Below are 23112 nucleotides of genomic sequence, written 5' to 3' on the forward strand. Positions count from 1 at the left end.
GCAAGAAGAGAAGCATTTTATTTATATAAAATTATCACTAGAGGAAGGGCTTCTCTGGGAGGATCTGTGGCACAGGGTGGATTGAGGCAGCGGTGTTGTCAGGACTGTGCTGCTGGCTGTGATTTCTTGGCACTGCTGCTGAGCGGCAGGGCTGTGCACTAGGGCTGTGTTGCACAGCCCCTAGCCACCAGCATGGTCTTGCTTGCTTTCTGTAAAGCATCCGCTTTGACTTGGCAGGATTCAAGCACTCCATCAAAAGTTCATTAGTATGTTCAATTAGAGGCACAGGGCTGCCTACAGCCAGCTAGCAAACACTAGGAGGAGGAATATAATGGACCAGACTAGATCAAAGAGAGCTAAAAATGTATAGTGACTTTACTATTAGCAGAGAAATTGCTGCTGAGGAGAGTGCAGGTAGTGGTGCGGGGGCTTAGGGCTGACCTGTGTTGACATGTTAATCTTAACCGCAGTATTTGACATCGGGGCACTGCAGTGATTGATACCTCCTAAACACCTTAGCTGGATGGCTGCTAGATAGCACTGTGTGAGCTGAGGGCTCCGTGCTTTGGCTTAGCTAAGGCCGTGTTTGTGGTTCAGCATCAAGATGAAAATCAAGCCTAAAGTCTCTGTATCTGATAGCACGTTCTCCAGCAATTTCAGTCCCAGACAGTGGAGATTCAGCCTTGCTGCTTGAAATCGGGCTGCGCTGGGAGTCAGCCTGGTAGGATTTGGTTTGCAGCTATGATGAAATCAGAAATTAGATCTGGGGTTGTGTGTGGAGCAACCCATGTAGGCAGTTGTTTCAGAGGTGAGAAACTGCTCCTAAACTGCTCAAATGCTTCTGAAAGATTCAAATTAAAGGTCTGAGGATTTGACATTTTCTTTCATAATAAAAGAGAGGGAGTAATCAACATACAGAGCTGGTGAGCGATTTTATTAATTTGCTGAACTGCAGTGCTGTCATTCAGTGGAAAATAAGACATTGGGGTCTATTTGTGAAACATGAGTGGGGAAAGTAAAGTATACATTACAAAAAAGCATCATTCGCTTAGGTTTTCCAACAGCTGATTTGAGCTAACCCAAGGGACCTGCAGGCCCTGAGTCCTCAGCGTCCTTGCTTACATTTTGGGAGTAATAATGTGCAATATATGCACCTCAGAGAAACCAGCTGTGATATTTCAGTACTTGACTAGTTGTGTCATTGGTTCGACCTCCTTTGAAGGGGACAAAGAGAGAATATGTGCCCAGTGAGAAAAAATAAGGGAACTGAGGAGTGTGCTTGAAGAGTCGCCCTCAGAAAACAGAAGATCTATGTAGGAATTTGTCCTCTTAAAAGGAGCCAAATGTGGAATGGTGTTTTATAGTGCCCATAAAAAAAGCTGTTAATAAAATTAATCTGGAAGGGAAGGGCAGCACAGAAAGAAAGATGAAATTTTACAACCCTAACATACAGTAGATGAAAAGTGTAAATCCAGCCCTGACTGGTAGTGTCTGGAAAGCATTACTGTTTGACCCCAAATAATGTTGCAGCTTCAGTCCAGCTAGACAAATACCCACACCACCACCACCATTACCATAATTCATGTCCCTATTTGAAGATATAGTTGTCAAGGACAAAGACTGAACTGCCTTGGGCCCAAGAGATTGCCTGTTGTCTCTATCAGTAAATTGGTGTGGTACAACCTTGGGCTGCTGCAGCTACTTTATGTTGTGTACGTATTGCAGGACTTCAATCTACCAGCGAAACAACAGTGTGTCTGTAAGGGCAGGAAAGGGGAGAAAAAGGGAAGGATGAACCACTTGGATCAATTCAGAACACACATTATGGGAAATATGACCCTACATGCACGTAGGAGATCTATGAGAAAAGTAAAGACAAGGCAAAATGCACAGCATGATCGTGTGTGGCACTAAGGTTTGTCATCTGATGCTGTTAACCCATCATGGGACCCTTCAGACTTATTTTAGCTTTTCAGGAAAAGTTTATCTCAAGAATGCGAACAGCTTAGAACATCAGGAAAGCAGAAAAAAGTAAATGGCATGAAGTTAATACAGGAAATGGTGAACTCTTGTGCACAGGAAGCACAGAACTGACAGCTGGATCCCTGATAAAAGCTAACGGCTGAGGCTTCCCTGGGTCACAGGAACTGTGTTTGTGCTTCTGGCCTTTTAAAAATTGAAGCTTGAAAATCTGGAAGAAATAGACTTTTTATTTGGTTAGTGTTTTGGAGCTATAAAACTGAAAGTCATAATACCCTGTAAAACATTTGAGGCAATTTGGGAATATAGTATTCCTTCTTAAACTCTATGGGTTTTAGAGACTTCTTACGCTTTCATAGCAGTGTAGGGGTATGACCTCTATAATGTTCAACAGGGTACTTGAAAAATTGAGACCAATTTAACAAGAATAGTTGCCGCCTTGGTGCTTCAGCTCTTCCATTTCTTTTCTGGCTAGAGTTAAGTTCATAATGGTCTAACTGAAACTTTTAGTTGCTAAAGAAGAGATTGGTGTGGTCTGGGCATCAGGGGACTAGTTTATGACAGATATTTTAGCAGAACCGTTTGTCCATGGCTGGAATGACAAAGTATAATGTCATAAATACAGTATTTTGAAGTTCAGAAATTGTCAGTCTTTGCATATTTTCAAGGTTATTTTTGGCCATGATAACAAAATATACAGTTATTTGGGAGTTTAAGGGAATACAAAACCCTGTGGATGAAGAGGAGACATACCAGTTGTTTGCCAGCTGATGTTACCTGACATCTCGGGGGTAGCAGTGTTTGCAACAGGCCTAAAGCGAAGACCCAAGTCCAAAGCGTGTCAGCTGCAAGCCTGAAATCCAGCAAAAGAGATGTTTTTCTATAGCTGGAATTTTGAATGCTATATGTCTGAAAATTGGAAGAACCAGTTTGTTTAAGATAAGAAAAGGTGCACATCAGAACTCTGTGACACGCTGATTTTTCCTCCTCCAGAAGGCCAGGTTTGTCTTCTGTCTTATTTTCTCTTTGTTTCTAAATTAAATTTGCCTAGCTTGCTGCACCAGACAGAGGATGCTGGTACTATAGCGTCTGCAAGTGGAAGACTCAGTTTCCTGCACTCTTTTCCCGTTTTGTGAATTTTGCTGCTGAAGTGCTATGTGGCTGCAGGATGAGCACCAGTCCTTGCACGAATGTATGTCAGAGACACTTTGGAAGAGAAGCCAGAATAAACATTATTGCATTTCTTTAAAACATAGTATTTCCTAAGGTGAAATAAGAATGTGGCTGCCTTTCTCTTGCAAGAAGCTCAAGTGAGATTTTAGAGAGACTGGAAAATGGTTTGCTGAAGGAGTTTTCAGTCTTTTAACTTTTCTGTAATTGACAAATAATTCTTTACTGTTCATTGCAGAATGGTGAGTTTCTTTAGGGGTCATGTAGCACCTCACTTTTTTTAATAATGCCTTACTGATGAGTTGAGTCTGAACTCAGAGTTAATTACTGTAATACTTTCTTCCTCCAAACCCTCCATCCCTGAGGCTGGTCCCTAGCAAAGCTGGAGAGTGGGCAGCCTTCAGCCTCTAGTAATGACTACTCAGGACTGGTGCATGTTTCAACCAAAGAAATTCAAGAGGTATCTTGATACATGTAAGAAGGGAGAAAGATTTCCACCTTAGGTCTGGCATGTGGTTATTTTGAAGCCACAGCTGCTTGGACGTGTGGTGGTATTCTCAGCAGCACCGTGAGGCTGCCTGCAGAAGGACATAGGTAGGAAATGCAGTGGCACCGCTCACATTACCCGTAAGTTAAGATAACATCCTCTCCTGACATCCATGATCCTTTATGTCAAGGTGTTTGGAAGATAGCGTCAAAAGAAGTGGCTTGGTCTGAAGCTTGTTTAGGGAAGTAATGCTTTCCTGAGAGAAGGGTCTGTCAGGCTGGGAGGGGATGCTGGCACTGTTGCAAAACTCAATGTTTTCCCTTACTTGATAGGGTTAACTCATCTGCACTGGTGGTGGGATTTATCCGCATGCTCTGGAGGCAATGGCACAATCCTAGGTTGTCCCAGGGAGCTTTGCTCGTGCACGATTATCTTTGTTTGAAAGCAGGAATTAAATTACATTTCTGAAAACCCTAAACATCCAGGCAAAACCTACTGGCTGGGTTGTTTTGCGGGGGTAAAGGTGTCTTGAGTAGTCCGGGGAGTTGCTCTTCCCATCAGAGTGATGCAAACCCCACTGTGAGGTCTTGTGGGTGGTGGCGGAGAATGGGAAAGATCAATCTTAAACTGCAGCTAGCCCTGATCAAGATGCTTTCTGCTGCTCTCTCACAGAGGATGGGCGCTCCCGGGCTGGCATGTCACTTGCCAGAGCCACCGCAGTGCTAACATCTTTGGCAGACAACCAAGCCGACTGTCCACCCCAACTGTCTCTTTGTCCTTCCCCCTCCCCCAGCTGAGTTTGATCTTGGTTTGCTCTGGGTTCATTAATATGTTAATCCTCCTGCTAGGCTGCACTAGTCCCCACTCGCCAGGCTTGTGGCTAATATCCGCAGTTGCTGCAGGAAAAAGGTGATTGCCTTTCTGTGTCATTAACACAGTGAAAGAAAGCAACTGAGGTGTTTGGTCTTGATGGCAGAGAGGTTTTGGAGGTGTGTGCACCGTTTCTTTGGGGTCTTCATTATGTTCTATGTAAAACTCTTAAATAGTGAACGGACAATGACTGTGTAATTCCTGTCATGGTACCTTCATCCTGCTTGCGGTCTTTCGGAAGCAATGCATGCTTGTGCCCCACCTATGCACACATGTGAAAATTTTCTTAGTATTTGCAAATTAATGAAATCAACAGAGGCTTAAAAGCTCAGAGCAAAGCTCTGTTGCTAATTTTCCAGAAACACCACTGAAAGAAAGAGAATTTCACGCAGGACACTAAAAAACCACTCAAAAAAGCAAAGAAAGAAAGTCCCTCCAGGTTTCAGTTCAAGAATTACCCTGATATATCAGCTGCCTACTGTTTTCTCTGCAAAGTATCCCTTGGGTCCCTCTCAGTCCGATATTATTTCTAGTACTGAGATGGGAAGTGGAGCGGCGGCAAACAAGGCACCTTTTTAGCAGGAGCTGTTGAGCTCTGCCGCAGGAGGACCAGCAGCCTGGCAGCTCGGGGAGCTGGCACCAGGCACAGCTCCTGCTCCTTCCCACTGAGCAGCATCCAGCTGGTGGGGAGCCGATAGGTCTGCAAGCTTGTTTTCAAAGGTAGTAATCTAAGGTATCAAGCAGCAGAGTTTAAAAATAACAGAAAGAATTCTCCCTTCTACAAGGCACAAATAAAAAGAGGATGGTTGAGATAACAGTGATTTAAAAACTGTTACTGCCTCGGGTGCTGCAGTGGAAAGAACTGCACATGCATAGCAGTTTTCCCCACGGACAGCAGGTGCTTTCCTCATCGTCCAGCTGGGGGAATCCAGTTTTCATTTTCATTTTTTTGTAACGTCTTTAGTTTTTCTTCAGTTTCTTTATTTTTCTGTAGCATTTTTAGGATCATCCTGTGCTTGTAAGCCCTGCTGTATGTATTTGCAGTATGAAAAAAGCAAGTTAGGGTGTGTGTGTGGGAGGTTATATTGTGTTGAGCTTAATTTCTATTAAAAATCCATGCTGGTAAAGAAAAGGAGTTTCAGTCATGGCTGAAGCAAGGGATTTGGGATGAGATACTGTAAAGTGCTTAGAAGCTTAAAATGCAAGGTCAGTAGCAGTTCATGTGTCTGAGACCTGTGAGCTGTGTACGGACCCCTGCGTCACTTTAGGCACCACAGAGAAATTTGGGGGTTTTAGGGGGGAAACAGTAGAAGAGTCATGCTGAGTGATGCTTTGCAGCCCTGCTCTGAGCAGCCCCGGGGAGGCCAGAAGCAGCTGCAGTGCTGCTGCCTCATAGCTTAGTGCTGGGATGTTTGCCTTGAGACTGTAAGGTATTTGGGATGGATGTACTATTTTGTGAGTATTTTCATCAAGGTGCAAGTAGCATTACACAAACCTTGGTGGTGGTAGGGAGTGAGGAGCAGGTAGAGTTAGCCAGTTACAGCTCCTCTACAATGACATTTTCAGAGCAGCCTCGTAAAGCAAACTCCCAGCTCTGTCCGAAGCAAGTTTCTGCACGCTTGAATCATTTACATGCATAAGTATAAATCTGCGTTTCCCAGTAAAGCTCTGTCAATAAGAGTACTGCATCTTCTAGTGCAAGGCAATGCTTAAATTAAAGCTGCTAGAGAAAAGACTCGTAGGAAGAGCACTAAGCAGAGAGGGGAGATAAGGAGAGCATCTGAGCTGCAGAGCTGTCGGCACGCAGCTGATCTGCAGCTCCGAGCTTGGGTGATATCACGTCTGCGCTCTGCCTGTGGCTGCCTGAGACTCGGGGCTTTGCGGGGAGAATAAACTGGTATAGCATCCAATCTGCTCAAAATAAAGGGGGATTAAATCCTGGAGGGAAGTATCAGGAGGGTTTTTCGTCTCTTACCCAGGAGCTTTGCAGTGGAGGCACCTGGAAGTTGACGGACACACTCAGTAACTCTAAAAAAGACACAGAAGTAGAAGTAATTGTTAAGGCAGTGCTGAGCAGGGCTGAAGGGAAGTCAATGGGGGCACACGTCTGGTTTTGCTGTGCTGTGTTACTTTCATCTGTGTCCTGGTGCTCCCTCCCCAAGCATGTTCCTTGTCTCTTAGGGCTGGTTAGTTTTGGTGGTATTTACTGGTTTCAGGTTAGACACATGAACAAAAATCACTCCTCTAGGAGAGAATGACAGGCCATAGGCCTTTCCCCCATTTAAAAGTGTTCCAGAGCTGCAGTAGCCCAAGCTGGTCTGAAAAGAGAAGCACTCATCAACTAACCAGCTTTTCAGTGGTTACACAAGGGAAGAGGATTTCTCTTTGGATGCAGATCCTCAAATCCCTGCTGAGAAACCAAAACAGCTGTGTTGTGTCAGGTCACTTGATCCCAATGACTGTCTAGCTTCTGCTTTCCTCTTCACATTTTGGTTTTTTTTTGCTTTAACCTTTGTCTTTCCCTGTCCCTTCCTTTGGGCTGGGTCCTGGCCTCAGTCACAGCAGTTAAATCTGGGGTAACTGCTTTGTGGATGAGACAAAGAACTGGCTCCAAACATGATAGTGGAGTATGTCTGGATCCGAGTTTTGCTGATGGATACTGTCAGCCCCTGCATTAATCCAGTGTTGGCTTTGAGAGGCAGAACCACACACCTGCATGAACCACTAAGCAATTTTATAAAAGTTTGTTGGTACTTTCTGTACAAAAGACATATTAGAAAGTCTGTAAGCACTGCTTTGTGTAAGGAAATTATATGGTCTGAAACATCTGGATACAGCTGATTGCATAAGTGTGTGTCTCTGTGTGTGGGTGTGTACCGGTAGGTTTGCATGGGAGTGTATAGGATTTGCAGTGCATGTATGTGGACATTGGTGTGTGTGCATGTATATTATTTATTGCTGTTTTTTCCAGTGTGGAATACTGCACATGGCTTTTATTCTTATTAGTAAGGGGAGAATCAAATTTGGCTTGGATATGCACAGAAATGTCTGGGAATTATCTAAGTATAATCATACCTTTTCTCAAATTTGGATGACCTGTCTGCCACCTTCATTTCCCTTAATTCCTAGTCTTCCCCTAATATTCTTCCCTTTACCAGAAATCTTGCAGGATTAGGTAACCCAATCCTACCCTGGGACAAGAAGACCCGGTCCTGGTCTCACTGACACTTACATAAACCAAAAATAAAATCTATTGGAAATTGGGAAATCTAGCATATTGACATTGATTTCCCAGCTCTGCTGGTGATTTCTGGATACCTGTCTACTTGAAACTGGTCTGAGAACTATTAATTCAGGAAACAGCAACCTGAACTTAATAGGGTTAATTATATTGACCTTAAGCCTTTGTTAATATAAAGCTTAGTGCCCCTGGTTTGAGGAAAGCTCTCTCAGACTTGACTACATGACATGAAAGCTTCATGTTCTCCTGACCTAAGCAGAACCCAACATGCGCTGGCACTGGGGCTTGGGAGATCCAGCTCACTGTTCTTCTGACAAAAGATTGTCTTTCCAGAAGCTGAGTCTTTCTGATTTCAGGTTGTCTGTTCAGTTGGGCTTTGGAGACCAACCATGGTTTAGCATTTCTGTTCCTTGCTCTTTACGTGGGTTTTTTTGACCCTTGTATTTTTTAACAGGAAAGCAAATTGCTGAAGAAACATCAGCCTGTGAAAGAGTTTCTGGAGCTTTTAGCACAAACCATGAATGTTTTTCCCCAGAGTCTGAAGGGTATTTTGAGGAGAGATTTGAGCTTGATGGGGATGTCAGAGAAAGTTTCAAAGTATGGAAAATGTTTCTATCTTTCCTTAAGTGCAAAAATAACTATTTTTTCAAAATGAAAAAAAAAAAAAAATATGCGGGTGGATTGCTAGAATGATGTGGAAGGATGGAGAAACTTGGCAGTGGGTATTTTTTTCAGCTTGATTTCTTCAATGGTTTTGTCAAATTCAGTTTTCTTAATGTGGATGCTCATGGAGAGGCTGAACTTCCCCACATGTCCTGCTCTTATGAACCTGAATATCTCTTTCTTAAAGACAGAGGCGGTGTAGGTCAGTACTCATTACACAGATGTGCTGAGCTGTAGCAGTGGCTGAAGCTGAGGTACGGGTAGAGAGGAGGGTCTATCAGTGTGGGAAGAAATCCTGTCCTGGACTAGCAGGAGGTGTTTTGAGGTGGGATCATTGTGTATCGCTAGTGGGAAAGCACTGCCCCATACACCTTTTACTGCTTCTTTGTGGAGCAAGAGGACTTTCTGCAGAAGCAGGTTCAGGGCTGGTTCCCTCTTCAGGCAGCTTTGACATGAGCTGGGTGCATCCCTCTGGAGTGAGAGAAGATGAAAAGGTTTTGGGTTTTGGTTTTTTTTTAAATTAAAAAAAGTCTTATCTGTCTACCTCCTTCCTAGTGGAGAATTTGTACGTGCAGGGGGAAGGTGGCTGCACTCAGCATGGTGCATTCACTGGGGTGGCTCTGAGTGGTTGGGCTCTACCTGTGGTCACTGGTATTTCACAGGTTGGAATAGGCAAAGTTGTTTCTCTTCCAAGGACTGTGGGAGTGGGGGGGATTTGCCTTGGTTTGACACACTGAGATGACGTGCTGGTAAGTGCCTGGTCTTGCATTCCTCAGGGGCTGGCTTATCAAGGTGCAGACAAATCCCTGCTTTTATTTCAGGTTTTGTTTGCTGGGGGAAGCTGTGATTTTGTTCCACTTCTGAAATACCTTCATTAGTCTGGTGCTGAGATTTGGGTCTAATTTTACCCAGATAGTGAAAACAGACTATTTAAAGAGGTGGTTTAAGCCTTGAATTTTTCTGCTTCTTATATTAGCAAAGAATATGGAATATTACCAGGGTAACCAAATAACCAGACAGCAGATTTGAAGTTACTAGCAGCACACAACAGCAGAGAGCAGTGTGTGGCTCACAGGGAGAGCAGTGCCTGCTGCAGCCTTCTGTCATGCATGCAGGAGGAAGACTGAGCTGTATCAGGGTGATCAAAGACTGATGATGAGCTGACAGTGTGATGTGGCCGTAAAAAAGCAAGGTATGATCCAAGGATGTATTAGAGAATGAATTTCCAGTAGAGATTAATGCCGCTGTACCAGACAGTGGTGCAACCTCACTTGGATTAGAGTAGATTGTTTGGTTGCCAATATTCAACAAAAATGTATTCAGCCTGAACAGGGACAAGGACAGCCAGGGGAGTGCAGGATCTGTCTGTGAAGGGTAAGCTGCAGAGTGCCTTGTCTAGCCTGGCAATGTGGTGGCTGAGCAGGAGCATAGCTGCTCTCTACAAGTGCTCTGAGGATGAAGACCTGCTGAGCAGAACTGCTTAAGATGAAAGAACGAGTAGGTATTGGACAATCACAGCAAAATATGGGCTCTTAGTTAGAAGGCAGTCTCTGATCATCAGGCAGGAGTGTGGTGGTGGAGCAGCCTCCCTTAGGGTGGCATAGGGGTAAAAGCCCAGGAGGGCAGAGGCTCAAGAGCAGAGATCCCTCCAGGTGCAGTCGTGGCAGCTGAGGGTGTGTTTGGGACCCTTCCAGTGCAGCCTTGCCACAAAGCTGTTGAAAGCAGTTAGTGGCTGCAGGCTTTTAGCTGGCCATGGCTTATTGATAATTAATGAAAATGAGCATCTGGGTCTGATCATGTGCCTTAACTTTTTTCGTACGTGTGCAGCTCAACCTCTTTTTCCTCACTTTGATTCCTGCACGTGTCCTAAAATTGTATTTGCTAAAACATCAAGAAAATGGGAACCTGCCCTCAGACTCATATATAGTCCTAATGTCTAAGTCTTTAGAAGGTTTTTCCAACTTCTATTGAGTCAAGAGACATCAAAGCCTCCAGCAGAGGAGCAAATCTGGCTTCAACATGTACCCCAGGTAGTGGTACCTGTTGTTGTACCTGTTGCAGGGCTCTAGTCCATGTTTTACCAACATGGTAAATTATGTGGTGTTAACTCATATTGCTGGGTTTCCATGGCAAGCTTTCACTAATTAATGCCACAGTAGTGAGGGAAAAAAATCTGTCCTTAATGATGAATTAATTTGACAAGATTATTGTGGTAAGAGTTCTGAATAGACACTCTGAAGGTGTATAGTGGGGATGTGAGCACACTCATTGCTTATAAGGAGAGTGACTGGGAAAAAGAGTAATATGTCTACATTATTCTGACCTTGTGGCATTCAAACTGAAATCTTTCTCACAATTTGGAAAGGGTTTGCAGTTCAGAAGGAAAAAAAATAATCCTGAAAAATGTCTAAGAGCATAACTCAAATGTTTATGCTTTTTTGTTCCTTTTTTTTTCTTTTTGTAAGACATTGTAACTCATTTTTTGGTGTTTAAGAGCTTGAATAAAAGCTAGGTGAATTTAAGAAGTTAAATACTTGAAAGATTCAGAAAATTCACATTAAAAATGACATTATTTTATGTCAGAAAAAAACCCAGTTCCTCGTGATTTTTCCCAAATTTAAAACCCCTCTGCTCTTTCTTGCTCTAATTCCCCCAGCAGCATGTGTGGGAAATCAGCTATTAAGAGATGGGCCCAAATGAAACCATAGATCGAGCCTGTTGTTTTGAAATTCAAAAAAGAACAAAATGCAGCCTCACAGCGTGGTCCTGACCACTGAAGCAGTGGCCTTGGAAGCACATTAGCAAAAGTAAATCAGGAGTGAGAAAAACAGCAACTTTCTGATGTGTGTTGGATGGAGGTGAGTCATGAATGTGGATTCCCATCAGTGGTGGCAATTAAACTCCTTTAGTACTTTGTGCACAAGGCAATGGGTTAAGTCACAGTGTCCTGGCTAAATTCTTACTTGGATAATTATATTTAGCCTTCCTGAATCGTCCCCTCCTGCAGTTTTAATTAGACAGAGCTGTGGCTTACGAACTTCTGCATTGCATGGACCACAACCTAATAGGGAGTTTGGTAGAGACTTGTCATCCTACCAGTGATCTTGTGACTGCCTCCCATCCTGTTGTGACTGCAACAATTACTCGGAAGAGTAGTGTTAGGAAAATAATGAGTGTATTTTAGCTGCTGTTTAATGAGATTTCACTTTCGGAAGTGAGGGCACCATGCTGCTAACCAGCTCTTTGCAAAACTGCTGGCAAGCACCCTGTGAATCTGCTGTACCCCTGGCCAGAGCCTGCAAACTGGCAGGGTCTTGAGTTTGCTGGATTGTACCTCCCAGGGTCCTGCAGGGCTAGGAGAGCACTTAAAAGTTGTCATAGTGGCTGTGTTGTTGAGGAATGGAGCAGAGAAGTAGAAGGTTTTGCAGTCTTTCTGCTTTTGGTCTCTGTGACTGCTTGGGAGCAGCCCTGGGATGGAGGTGGGTGAGAGGTCTGGAGGATTTGTCTGCTGTGTGGTACTGCTGGGCTTGTCGTCTGCCCAGCCCCATCCAAACACTGCAGCCTTCATCCCCCAAGAGGTCCTGGGGTCTCTGACTGCTGCTACTTGGAGGTTTTAAACCATCTACAGCTGGGGAACGCATTTCTTTTCTCCCTGTGGCCAGCAGCAGCAAGGGTTGTGCGGAGCACGTGGCTTCAGGGCAAAGCAGTTTTCTCACAGGAGCCAGCACAGCCAGGGCTGTCGGCAGGAGCACTTGGGGTGTCACTCAGCTAGTGGGGTTATCAGCGGCTGTAGGTTTCAGGGAAATTGCAGCTTTGGCTGCTGTGGAGCATACCTGTGGCTGGAGAGCAGGGGACTGAGCAGGGACAGTGGCCAGAGTGCCATGGGATCCTGCCATCCTAAAAAGCCTTGCCCCTCATTTTGCAGAAGGGCAGACAGGGCAAAAGTTGATAAGAGATTCTCTCATGAGATTTCAGCCTCTCCTGATCCCTAGCAGTGGCTGGGCACTGCAAAGTGGTGCCTTTCTTGGTGACAAATGTATGCTTCCCTGGAAAAACTGTCCTAACATATCTTTGCACAGATGACAACATGCACAGGTCTCTGCTTGGTACCACGGGTCCCCCAAGCCCATGCACAGCTGTGCCAACAGCTTTGCATGAGCGCGTGAGCTTCTTGAAAATGTGTTCCCGGTGTCCAGAGCTTGCAGAAAAGTAAGCACATTTGTTTTCTCTTTACATGATTGCCCCTGTGAAACAGGCGTGTTGCATCAAGGAACACCTTCCTTTCCCCCTGGATAGCTACTGCTATCTGAGAACAAACATGGCAAAACCTGATACCAACACACAATCTGTGTTTTAATTCCCCCAGGTCAATTTAAGTGCAAAAAATATTCACAGTTCCCCCTCTAACACTGAGTGACCCAAGAGGAAGGGCCTGGGGGGCTTTATACAGTGTAAACAATGCTGTAAGTTGTCACTAGCGAGAGTGCAGACACCTTTATTGAGATTTTCTATAGTAATTATATATATTCTTATCTAATTAAGGCTGTTCTGGACACTGAAATGACCTGCTTCGAAACCTTCACAGATCTCCTCTGGACTTAATTGGCTGCTGACTTGAGTTGTTAAAAGTTGCTTGAGAGGCTGAACTTCCAAAGATTATAAATAACAATGGAGATGGGATTATTTTTGCCTTTTTAAGGAGGGAAAGAGAATGTGTCTGAGTACCTGCATACATTTTAGGACAAGTAAGTTCTCAGAAGAGTGCAAAAGGAGAGGCTGCATGCACAAAAAGTCACAGTCCCTTCAGCACAGCAAGACAGAAGAATTTGAGGGAGTTACTGTGGCAAATTGCCTTGAGCTTTTGACAGCACCATGTTATCTCCAGCACGGAGGCTGGAGCTGCTGTGGAAGAGGTGTGGGTCTGCAGGATGGTGGCCTCTCCACTGCCGTTGCAGTGAAGCAGACCTTGCACTGGGGCATCAGTGGCATGTGCTGGCATCAGAGGAGTGAGACTGCCTGCCTTGCTCACTGTGCTGCAGCTTAAATGGGAAGAACGTTTGGGTTTTCCAAAATGAGACTTATTTGAGAGCAGATCTGGAGAACTAGTCACTCTGAGACTGTTTTCTTACGTGAACAAATATTGCTGGTCTGACAGCGCTGCTGTTGTGCTGTAACAACACTATCCTCCTCCTCTCACAGCCCAGTTAATGGCAGTACCTCTGCAACAGAGATGGTATGAAGTATGTATGGGCCCACTGTAAACATCAGGGGTGGTTTTGGTCCTTGCCTTACATCACCAAGGAGACTTGCAGTGGTCTAGCCGTGGACTGCAAAGTCATAAAAGAGCCTGTCAGTATGCTTAGCCCATCGCACGGTCGCTCTCACCTGGGCACAGCTGCTGGCACTGTTGGGCTATGTCCGCAGTCTCCTTCTGTGAATCTTGCATTTGAGAAACTTCTTCTGGGTAGTCACCCACACCCAAAGCTCTTCGTGGTCTGGAGAGGTTCAGGTCTCCTACCTGTCGTAGAGGTGACAGCAGTGAGGCTTTCTTCCATCCTACCAGGCTCTTCGGCTGTAGCTGCACACGTGCACTGCTGTGCTTGTGCTTGGCTGCCTGTGCTGCCCTCCTGCCCTTCCTGGGCTGCTACAGCTCTTGTACTGCTTCCTCCTTTTGGATTAAGTTATTTATTTTTTGTTCAAAGGCTTCCTTGTCTTGTAGATCCTTTGTTTTAAATCGTTTGTTGGTGTTTTCATTTTAGATAGTTAAAATGGAGCCTTTCTCCACTTCAGACTTCTAGCTCTACCCATTATACATAAATAATACCTCTCTTGGAACTATTTAAATTGTGTTAGCACAGTCTCTGAAATGGTAGTTTAGCTGAGCTTTTAACAGGTTTAATCTCTTTCTGGGTATTAATCCTTCCAGAACCTCTGATAAAATTTGTTGCTTTTCTCTGAATCCCTCCCACACTGTCAATATCTGTCTGAAATGAGTTGCTTTGTGCAGAATAAGCCGTGGGAGGAGGGGCTGTTACAGCGTTTTACAGATCTTGCTCTCATTTCAGTGTATTTCAAACTCCTCTCTGATTTCCTGCCACTGTTGCTCCTGTGATTCCTTGCCCTGTGAGCATCTGTCCCATTGAATATGGGTTTGGAATGGGTTTGCCTCCTGTTTATTAGCTTTATTTCTCAGTTCTCAGATATACTTGCAAGGTTTTCCTGTTTGATATCATCAGAGAACGTTAGTGAATAATACCACCTCTTGCACATTGCAATGAAGATGTAAAGGTACCAAAGACGGCAGCAGATGTTGGGTCCCATTTCTAGTTTCTTGCACTTGTTTTTTCTTGCTTTTCACTACATCACAGGATCCCTAAACCTGTGTGACAGCAAACTCAATCTGTGATCCAGGTTATCAAAGACTGCAACTGAACTGGAGGGGAAATTACCTTTTTTTTTCAATTGTGTTACTGTAGAAATGACATACTCTCCTATGAGGCAGTAGCAGACTTTGGGCAGCCTCTTCTATCAAGTACCAGGTCTGAAAAAAACAGGAATTGAGCTGTGAAACCATCCAGCACACCTTTGAGATTTCTGACCTTCTCTAGAGTTGGGTTTGAACCAGCCATCTCCTGCTCAATTCGTTAGTGTCTCAGCCTGAATGTAATGTCCTGCGTTGGTACTGTTAGTGTTTGGGCTCCCACCAGTCAAGGTGCTTCATGGGCAAGGAAACAGCAAAGTCCCTTGACTGTGGAGCTGATGAGAGAGAACCTCTGTCTCTGTTCAGCTGAACCACATCCTCAGAGCCAAACCCCTCTGAGCTGGAGCTGAACGTTGTCTCTAAGTGTCTCCTTGTTCAAATATAAACCCGAGGAAAAATCCCTCCATGGTTTTGAGATGTCCAGGTTCCCCCTGATTCCACCTATTATGAAGGAAATAGCAAGGAGAAGGGTTTTTTTTTTCCTTCTGTGTTTGCTGTGCCACATGCACTGTTGCACATTGCACCCCTTGGCCATGTGTATTGCGACTATGGTCAAATTTCTCTGCTGTATCAGCTCTTTTCCATACTTCTTCCCTTTGGATACACTTCCTGGATGTTCCAGCTCTGCGGTTTTGAATGAAGGCCGCTAGCATCTCAAGCAATGCTGGCCATAAAAAATAATGTGAAAATTTCTGAGAGTAGGATATTATTATTTCTATGCCAGTGCTATAGGAGAGAAAAGCAATGAGATGTGAGGTGTGCAGTAGAAATGGAAACCTGTGTGAGAGAGATCACATTACATCTTTCCCGTTTCTTTTTCTCTGAGTGGACCATAAAACAGAAACAAATCAGGCAGTTGGAGCTCCTGTCCATTTTCATAGGGCTTGTTTAAATGAGGATTTACTTAGACTAAAAGCTCCTTGGAGCCACTTAATTCTTCTAGGTGGAGTACATATCTAGGCCAGTAGTAAAAATTCCTTAGCAGATGTCTTCAGGAGGATACTCACCAGGTATTTTCCCAAAGAGAACATCTTGGATGCCTTCAAAAGTCAGTATTGATTCTTAATTATACTAGATTAGATAGTGTGGACAGGGCTTGGCATAGCATTTTTTAAAGCCTTGGGAATATTTGGAAGTTGCTCCAGTGATGAAAAGAGAAAATAAATGGTCTGCAGAGCAGTGAGGGGTACACACTCTTGTTTTCAGCAGTTAGTCGAAATAGCTCTAGCTGAAGTTTTTTATTGACTATCAATTAATGTTACCTCGTGTGGCACTGTTCATGGCACAAAGCCTCTGAATTCCATGAGTAGATCCCAGAGCCCTTGTAGCTGGTGCCTGTATGTTTACATTTTGCCTCTGTTTGCTCACCACCTTTCTAGGAGTGGTGTCACTGCAGTTGGCATAGGTTTAGGCAACACATCTTTCCTATCTGTACTCATCATTTCCCATCACCTTTATCACTTTGCCAGGCTCACATGAGCATGATGCAATTGGTGTGAACTGCCCACCATGCACTATGGCCGGGAGAATTCATGCTCAATCATGACAGTTCCATTTGGGCAAGTTTCAGTCTAAATCCGAGTCGAGCTGTCATGGTGCACCCTCAGAACTGTCTGTACCTGTGTGTAGCAACCTCCCTGGACTGACACTCATATTTTACACTAGTTTTGCTCTAAAAATTTTCCCCTAAAAATGGAAAGCAGCACTGAAATTGGGTGAGACATCAGACACTGGGGTTTATGTATTCCTTGAAGGAAGAACCCAAGCCTCGACGAACATAGGCTCACAGGTGTTCCCATTGGCTTTAGTGTCACTATTCACTTGGGTAAGGACAGAGCCTTACAGCACAAACGAGGCTGACTGTGCTCAGCAGACAGTTAGGCAGGATAGTATTACAGGGAAATAAGAAAAGTTTAGATTGCTTTGAAGATCTGCATTGAGAAATTGCTTTTCTTCCGAGTATGATCCTAGGTGTCTCATCTTCCTGTGCTCTTGAATACCATTTCTGAACTCTGAAGCCAGAGCAGTCCTTGCATTTAACATGCTCCTTCGAGTACAAACCATGACTGTAAGTGCTCAGCCCATGGGTTGAGGGTTATCTGACTGCTATAAATGACTGCATTTCTAATGGTTATCCTAAGCACGCAAGGAAGAGAGTCCATCCCAGGCAGGAGCTCTGTGTGGGGAGCTAGGGAGGACCGGCGCAAGCAATGCCCTGTGATTTTCCTGCAAAGCAATGAGGGCTCACTCCAGGCCTCTCCAGGTCAATGACATGGCACAGGCCAGGGAAAGGAAAGATCTTCCGTACCAGCAAAGCCCACACATCCAGGGATTAGCTTCACATGAGTTGTACTGCTGCCGGTTCTTCTGGGGTGAATCATGTCCAGTACAAGTTGGATGTTTTCCACCCAGAGGCTGGTATGTATTTTTTATACACTCCATTTGCCTTTCCCCTCAGATTTGAGAGTTGACGGTTTTTTTAAGTGTAGGTGTTTTAGAAGTAACATTTTGGTTCACCTTTAGAGTTACTGTTTGACTTCTTTGTTGTAACATGTCCTGATTAATGATTAATTGCAAAGGACGTGTTCTGACTCCAGCCTGTGTCCTGGGGTGCTTGTCGCAGCAATGATGCACTAGGTGATTATTCACTACCCTTAACCTGACAGCTGTATTTCTTTCTTTGACTGGTTAATGACCTTGACCAGGTACACGTGCATTTGTGTAGATGTGTGTGGTTGTAGGGCGTTGGGGATGTGCAAATTTTCCTTCTACTTGCATGACCTTCATTTTACCTAAGTAAGGAAAAGGAACTGTTCCATGAACAGATGGAGCGTTATTTCTAGAGGTAGGTGAATAATGCAGAAATTTATTCATTTAAAACCCCTTCAGACAACTCAGATGTTTGCCTTAAGATAGTGTTGCAAATCCTAGTGCAAATATCTGCTCACATGAATGTTCAATCCAGCTATCTTGAAAATTGTGTGTGAATGCAATAGTCATCCCGTCCAGGAACAGAATAGTGCTAGGTGACTTAATTGATCCATTAAGGAAATTAGGAATAATCACTCTTTTAAGCAGTAGTTACAAAACAGATAGTTTGGAATCAGTGCATAGCCAAGTCAGACTAAAAAAGTTTGTCAAATTGTAGCAGGTAAAAATAATAATATGAAACCCAGTCTGTTCATGGATAGTTCACCAAGGAGGAAAGGCTGCTAAAATCAGCAAACGTTTGCTGCAAATAGTTTGCTTGGCTCTTGTTGTTCCTTAATGAATCAAATCTATTAGGCAGGGAAAACATCACATTGTCTTGAAAAACAAATCATATTTGGATGCCTCTTTCCATGCATTTGGACCCATTTTAACATGAACACACTAATTATGCTGTGGAGATGATTTTGTTATGGCAGAAATGAAAGCAAGTTTGCAGCTATAACTATTCAGCCATGAAGGGCTGGAATAGGTATATGGGGAGAGATGCCTTTTAATTCCATTGCATTTCTTTTTAATATTTGTATCCCTTTACTTCACATACAGCTTCAGAAAACGTTTCTGTTCTCTTGGGTGCAGAGGCAAAGGGCCTGGCTTTTAGGTCTCTGCAGCCTCAAAACTGCCATTTGTGTCAGAGGGACTTTGCCATCAACCAGTTTGAAGAATCCCGTCCATGGCCTAATTTGTACACAGATGGTAACAGGCTCACAAAATCCCAGTCTTCATGACATGCTTTCTGATGCACAGGGAACTGTATGAGTCATATTGCTCCAGCTATGGTCTTTTTGGATGGAAATTATACTTTTAGATATATACTGTGATTACATACAGCGGTGATGGGCTCATTTGAAGGAGCTGGAATGTAAGCCATTAAGTTGAGTGGCTGCCATTATGTACTGTGTTTGCCAACATGGAATAGACAATGATATTTCATCTGTGACAACTTTGCCCTCTAGACTTTGAATAGAATTATCTCGGTGTGTAACCATTTTCTTCAGCACCATCCAGGTTACAATTTTGTTATCCTAGACAGCAAATGTGGCCTTTTATGAATCAGATAGGATGGACAGACTGGGACAAGATTTGCACGTGTCTTGTGCAATGTGACCTGGAGAGAGGGGAAAGGGACAGTTATACAGTAAGTGAGGTGACACCGGTTTGGCATGGTGGAGCCAACTGCACATCACACCTTACTCTCCGCTGTGCTTTGGCAGCAGCATTTTGCACAACCTAAAATAAGAAACATCATGGCAATGCCTTGACTCACTCTTAACAGGTGCTTGGGCAAAGCTCCGGGGGTTTCGTAGCTCCTGCCGTGACTGAGCTGCACAGGAGTTTGGGTGCAGTGCAGGGCACTGTAGGCTTGTGTGGCTGCAAGGTAGCCGCCAGGGTGGGAGATGGTCAGTGAGGTGGTGCAGGAGCGTGCTGGTGCTTGCAGCTGCTCTCTCACTGTGTGCAGAGATAGCTGCTGTCTCCCAGAGCAGCCCAGGAGGCTGTGGTGGTAACTGGTGTTTCAGAATGGGTGGTGGTGACTTGAAACAAGATTCAATATTACGGGCTTTCCACCCTTTTTAATTGGAAGCTGAGAAGCGTAGATCCAAGCTGCAGTTCCAGTTCAGGGAGAGGCTTGTGGCAAGTGTCTGCTTGGAATTACTCCTGTTAAAGAGGATGTTTTGGCTGTGGCAGTTTTCCATAAAATCTGAGAAGCCATCAGAGAGTGCCTTTCATTCATTCCTAACCTGAAGTGAGGAAAGCAGCTTAGAGGTGGAAGGCTGCATATCCCCTTGCTGATCTGGCCAATCCGTGTAATAGGCTTACAGGGTCCGATGACAATCTGCAAGAGTTACGCGCATTTAACTAGCATCAATTTATTACCTTAACTGACAAGACAGCCTTTTACATCCAGGATTGTCTGTTGAGCTTTTAGTAGGAAAAAACCTATGATAATGCAAAGTCAATTAGATGGGAATGAGAGTATCGTGCCAGATACCTTTGTTCCCTTGGTTTCAACAGTGAGGTATCAAGTATGTGCTGTGATATACACCCCACTGTGCCACCCCTCTTCCTTCCAGTGCCCTGCATGCTACTTCCCCAAAAGCAGTGGTCACAGCAGGTTTTGCACTATGTTAAATGCTTTCAAGATCTGAGTGATACAGTGCATATAGCAAGACATTCCTGGGCTGCGGAGGCTAGGCCAAGCCAGGGTGCTGTGCCAGCCCTGGGCACCACAGGCTGCAAGCTCAGGGCTTCGAGAGCCAAAGGATACCACAGGCTTTGGCTCAACAAGCGGCTCAAGGAGGGAAGCTGTTTTACATTGCTTACTTTGAAGTCCTGCCTGTTTGCCCTCTCAGGAGTTGACACAGATGGAAGGTGAGATGTAAATGCAAGATGTGGTTGCTATAACGACTTGAGCACTGTGCTGAGTCTGTTGTGCTGTGTTATTGATTGCATGCATGGGGTGGTGGCGAACGGAGGCTGGTCCCCTGGTGTTTCCTTTGAGCTCAGGATGCCTCTCACTGGTTTTTGGTCCAGGTGCTGTAATGCTGAAAGACTTGAGGAAGACTTGTGGTTTTGCTGGAATAATCTCTTGAAGATCATTATGTAGGGGTTTGTCTGGCCATTTCTTCTTCTGGGTGCTCATCCTAGTTTTTCCTCTTGCTGCCTGAGACAGAAGCAGTGGAATTTTCACTGCATGGCTCTTGGTTTGCACCAGAGCAGCTGGACAGGCTCTGCTTTCCACTGGCTTGGCTGGCAGTCAGCCAGCTGAGCCAGGGCTGTCACTGCCCCTGCAAAGTCACCCGAAGCCAGGGGTGGTTCCTGGGGGTCATGTGTTGTTTCTCCAGCCTTTGCCTACTTTGTGCTAGCATTTAATTAGACTTTTCTGAAAGCTTAGTGTCTGCAAAACAATGTGTAGATGGTGTTCCCCTCTTTGTGCTCATCTGCCAGTATGCCAGTCCTTGACTGTATCAGATGTGAGCTGCAGTGACTTACGCTAAGAAATCAAGAGGTCATAACAGCAAATAAGGAGCCCGAGCGGTGAGTGTAATCAGTGTAATACATTTGTCTGGACTTTAATCCAGCCTGGGCACTGATTTGCACAAGCAACAGACACCACTTCCCAAATTCTCATCAGTTACTAAAAATACCTCTCTCTCTTCTTTTTATTTTTTTTTTTTAATGATATCTTGGCCTCGTACTACAACACTGATACGTGAGAATTATGCATTATGAAGCCTGTTGCTGAAGATGTGTTTTAATACGTTGTGGTCTAATGCGACATAATCCAGGCATCTGCTATGTTTTTAAAAGGTGTTTTAAAACACATTGCAGTGATTGATAACACGAAGGGGCTCGTGCTGTGTGCTCCTTGTACTTGGCCATCCAGGAGTAATATTTCTGGTTTGTATTAACAGCCCTGCATTTGAATTAGTTTCCTTTCGTGGTTTTTAGACCCTGGCCAACTGTGTCAGCTTTTATAGGACAAAGTATCTACTTATGCTTTCATTAGTTCTGATCTGTCACTTTATTTATTTCACTATGAATGCCTGATTCTAGGTGAGTGAAGCTGCTACACTCAGTAGTCCTGGTGCATATGCCTGTGCGTGCGCAACTGTGCGCCTATGTGCCATTGCCCGCTGCTAAGCAGAGCTGGGATGGCTTAGCTGTGTGTCACCAGCTTTGTGGTGGCTGGTGCCTGTTCTCCTGCAGCTTCAGGGGTAAAGCCTCCACGTCTGGGATGAACAGATCTGTCTGCTGCTGTGTTGTGTTGAATAATGCAATCCACTGGGACTAATTTCTGTCATTTGCTCCTTAATACCTTTTTGCTTTGGAAACTCCCATGCCCCAGAGTAACAGGTGATGTACATCTTAAAATAAATAATCTCTAAACCATCAAGCGCTCTTGCTCTCCTCAGAGCAAAAGTCTTCTCTCCCTGCGAAAACCATTCAGTTGTTCAGAGGAACTCAGTTTGCCTACAGTCAGCCAGTCTGCGCTGTGGGAGAGAAGACTTGCTTTGCAATTTCAGTAAGAACAAGCTTCTTGGGTAAAATGAATCTAGATTTGGCATTCCTGACATTTCCAGTCAAGTCTTGGTTATCCATGAACGGGCTGTGAGGTTACGGATTAGCTACACCATGGGCATAGGGATGCTCAGGGTGATCTCGGTGCAGCTGAGTGCTCTATGCTGTACCTCCTCGCAGGTTCCCTTAGCTCAGGGCTCAGTGCTCCACAGCAGCCTCTTGCCCTTCACTGTACATTCTCAGAGACTAATTTATATATATTTTGTAATATCCGTTTTGCTTATCTGCGTTATTCTGCACCTTGGGTAATTGAGAGATAACTGTATCTGTCTTCCTGAGTCCTGCAGTGGTCTGTACGAAATGCTTCGATGTTATCTGGCACAATGTTTGCTGCCGCAGCGAGCAGCAGGGCTGGGCTGATGCTTTATTAACACTGGCAACATTGCTTGGTAATCCTGACTGCTTCCCCCACCCGTACAGTGTACTGCAGGCTCAGCCCAGTATGATTAAACTGAGCATAAATCAAAGCACAACTTTGGCCCACTGACCACAGGGTTTCCAGTACAGCTCTAGGTGTTTGAGGTAGTTACGGCCTTCATTGAGGAATGTGAGGAGTGCCTTCTGGGGTCAGAAAACTGGGATTTGTGCAGATATTTTAGGTTTAGAACTTGAAGAGTGTTTAGCCATTTGTTCCCATGCACTGTAACGAGGGATCCTTGCTGACAGCCTGGCTTGGCCCCAGGTCAGTGAGGCGCTGTGGGCTGCTCTGCTGTGTTTGACGGAAGGTGCTGTTTTCCCTGGAGCAGTTGAAACTTTTGAGTCCCAGAACCAATCTCATAATTTATCTGAGTTAAAAGATTATGGTTAGTGGTTATTTTTAATTACTCTATGTGAAAGATACGTCATCAGGCAAGGGGAGGCTTAATGTGCCCAGTTTGCAAAAGGGATTGGAAAGCAATTATGGTGACATACGCACCATCAAAGTGGAGGGCTCACTGGTGCTCCAGAGCCAATTAAAAACTGCACAGGCAATGCTAGTCCTTTTCCTCATTCACTCTCAGCTCTCCAGTTACTGTATGCAGCTCTGTGTTGCAGCTGTTAATAGGAATGGACAATAACCATAATAAGATGGACAATAAGACTAATACCGTACCCTGGAGTCTCCTATTGTACCCTGTATGAGGCCAAGTGATTTCATGTGTGCCAGGTGAT

General features: G+C 44.6%; 1 protein-coding gene and 1 long non-coding RNA gene across 12 annotated transcripts in view; one reads left to right on the top strand and one right to left on the bottom strand.

Moving 5' to 3' along the window:
* ARHGEF9 (Cdc42 guanine nucleotide exchange factor 9) overlaps positions 1–23112 on the top strand; it is a 221944-nt gene that overhangs the window by 120967 nt on the left and 77865 nt on the right. Inside the window, exon 1 of one of the 11 annotated variants that reach the window (XM_040614136.1) lies at positions 17187–17310. The exons of 9 other annotated variants lie outside the window; for them this stretch is intronic. In XM_040614136.1, the coding sequence (XP_040470070.1) occupies positions 17272–17310 (39 nt within the window). In that variant the 5' untranslated portion in view covers positions 17187–17271. Of the gene's footprint in view, positions 1–17186; positions 17311–17607; positions 17738–23112 lie in introns of those variants that run through there. One more of the 11 variants, XM_040614142.1, reaches the window with a different exon arrangement.
* LOC121097299 lies at positions 2700–6803 on the bottom strand. The gene is made up of 3 exons (XR_005830904.1): positions 6638–6803; positions 6483–6535; positions 2700–2833 (listed from the first exon to the last, which is right to left on the bottom strand). It is a non-coding gene; the product is annotated as an uncharacterized LOC121097299 (long non-coding RNA).

Source organism: Falco naumanni, chromosome 14, assembly GCF_017639655.2.
Source record: "Falco naumanni isolate bFalNau1 chromosome 14, bFalNau1.pat, whole genome shotgun sequence".
In the NCBI taxonomy this organism is placed as follows: domain Eukaryota; kingdom Metazoa; phylum Chordata; class Aves; order Falconiformes; family Falconidae; genus Falco; species Falco naumanni.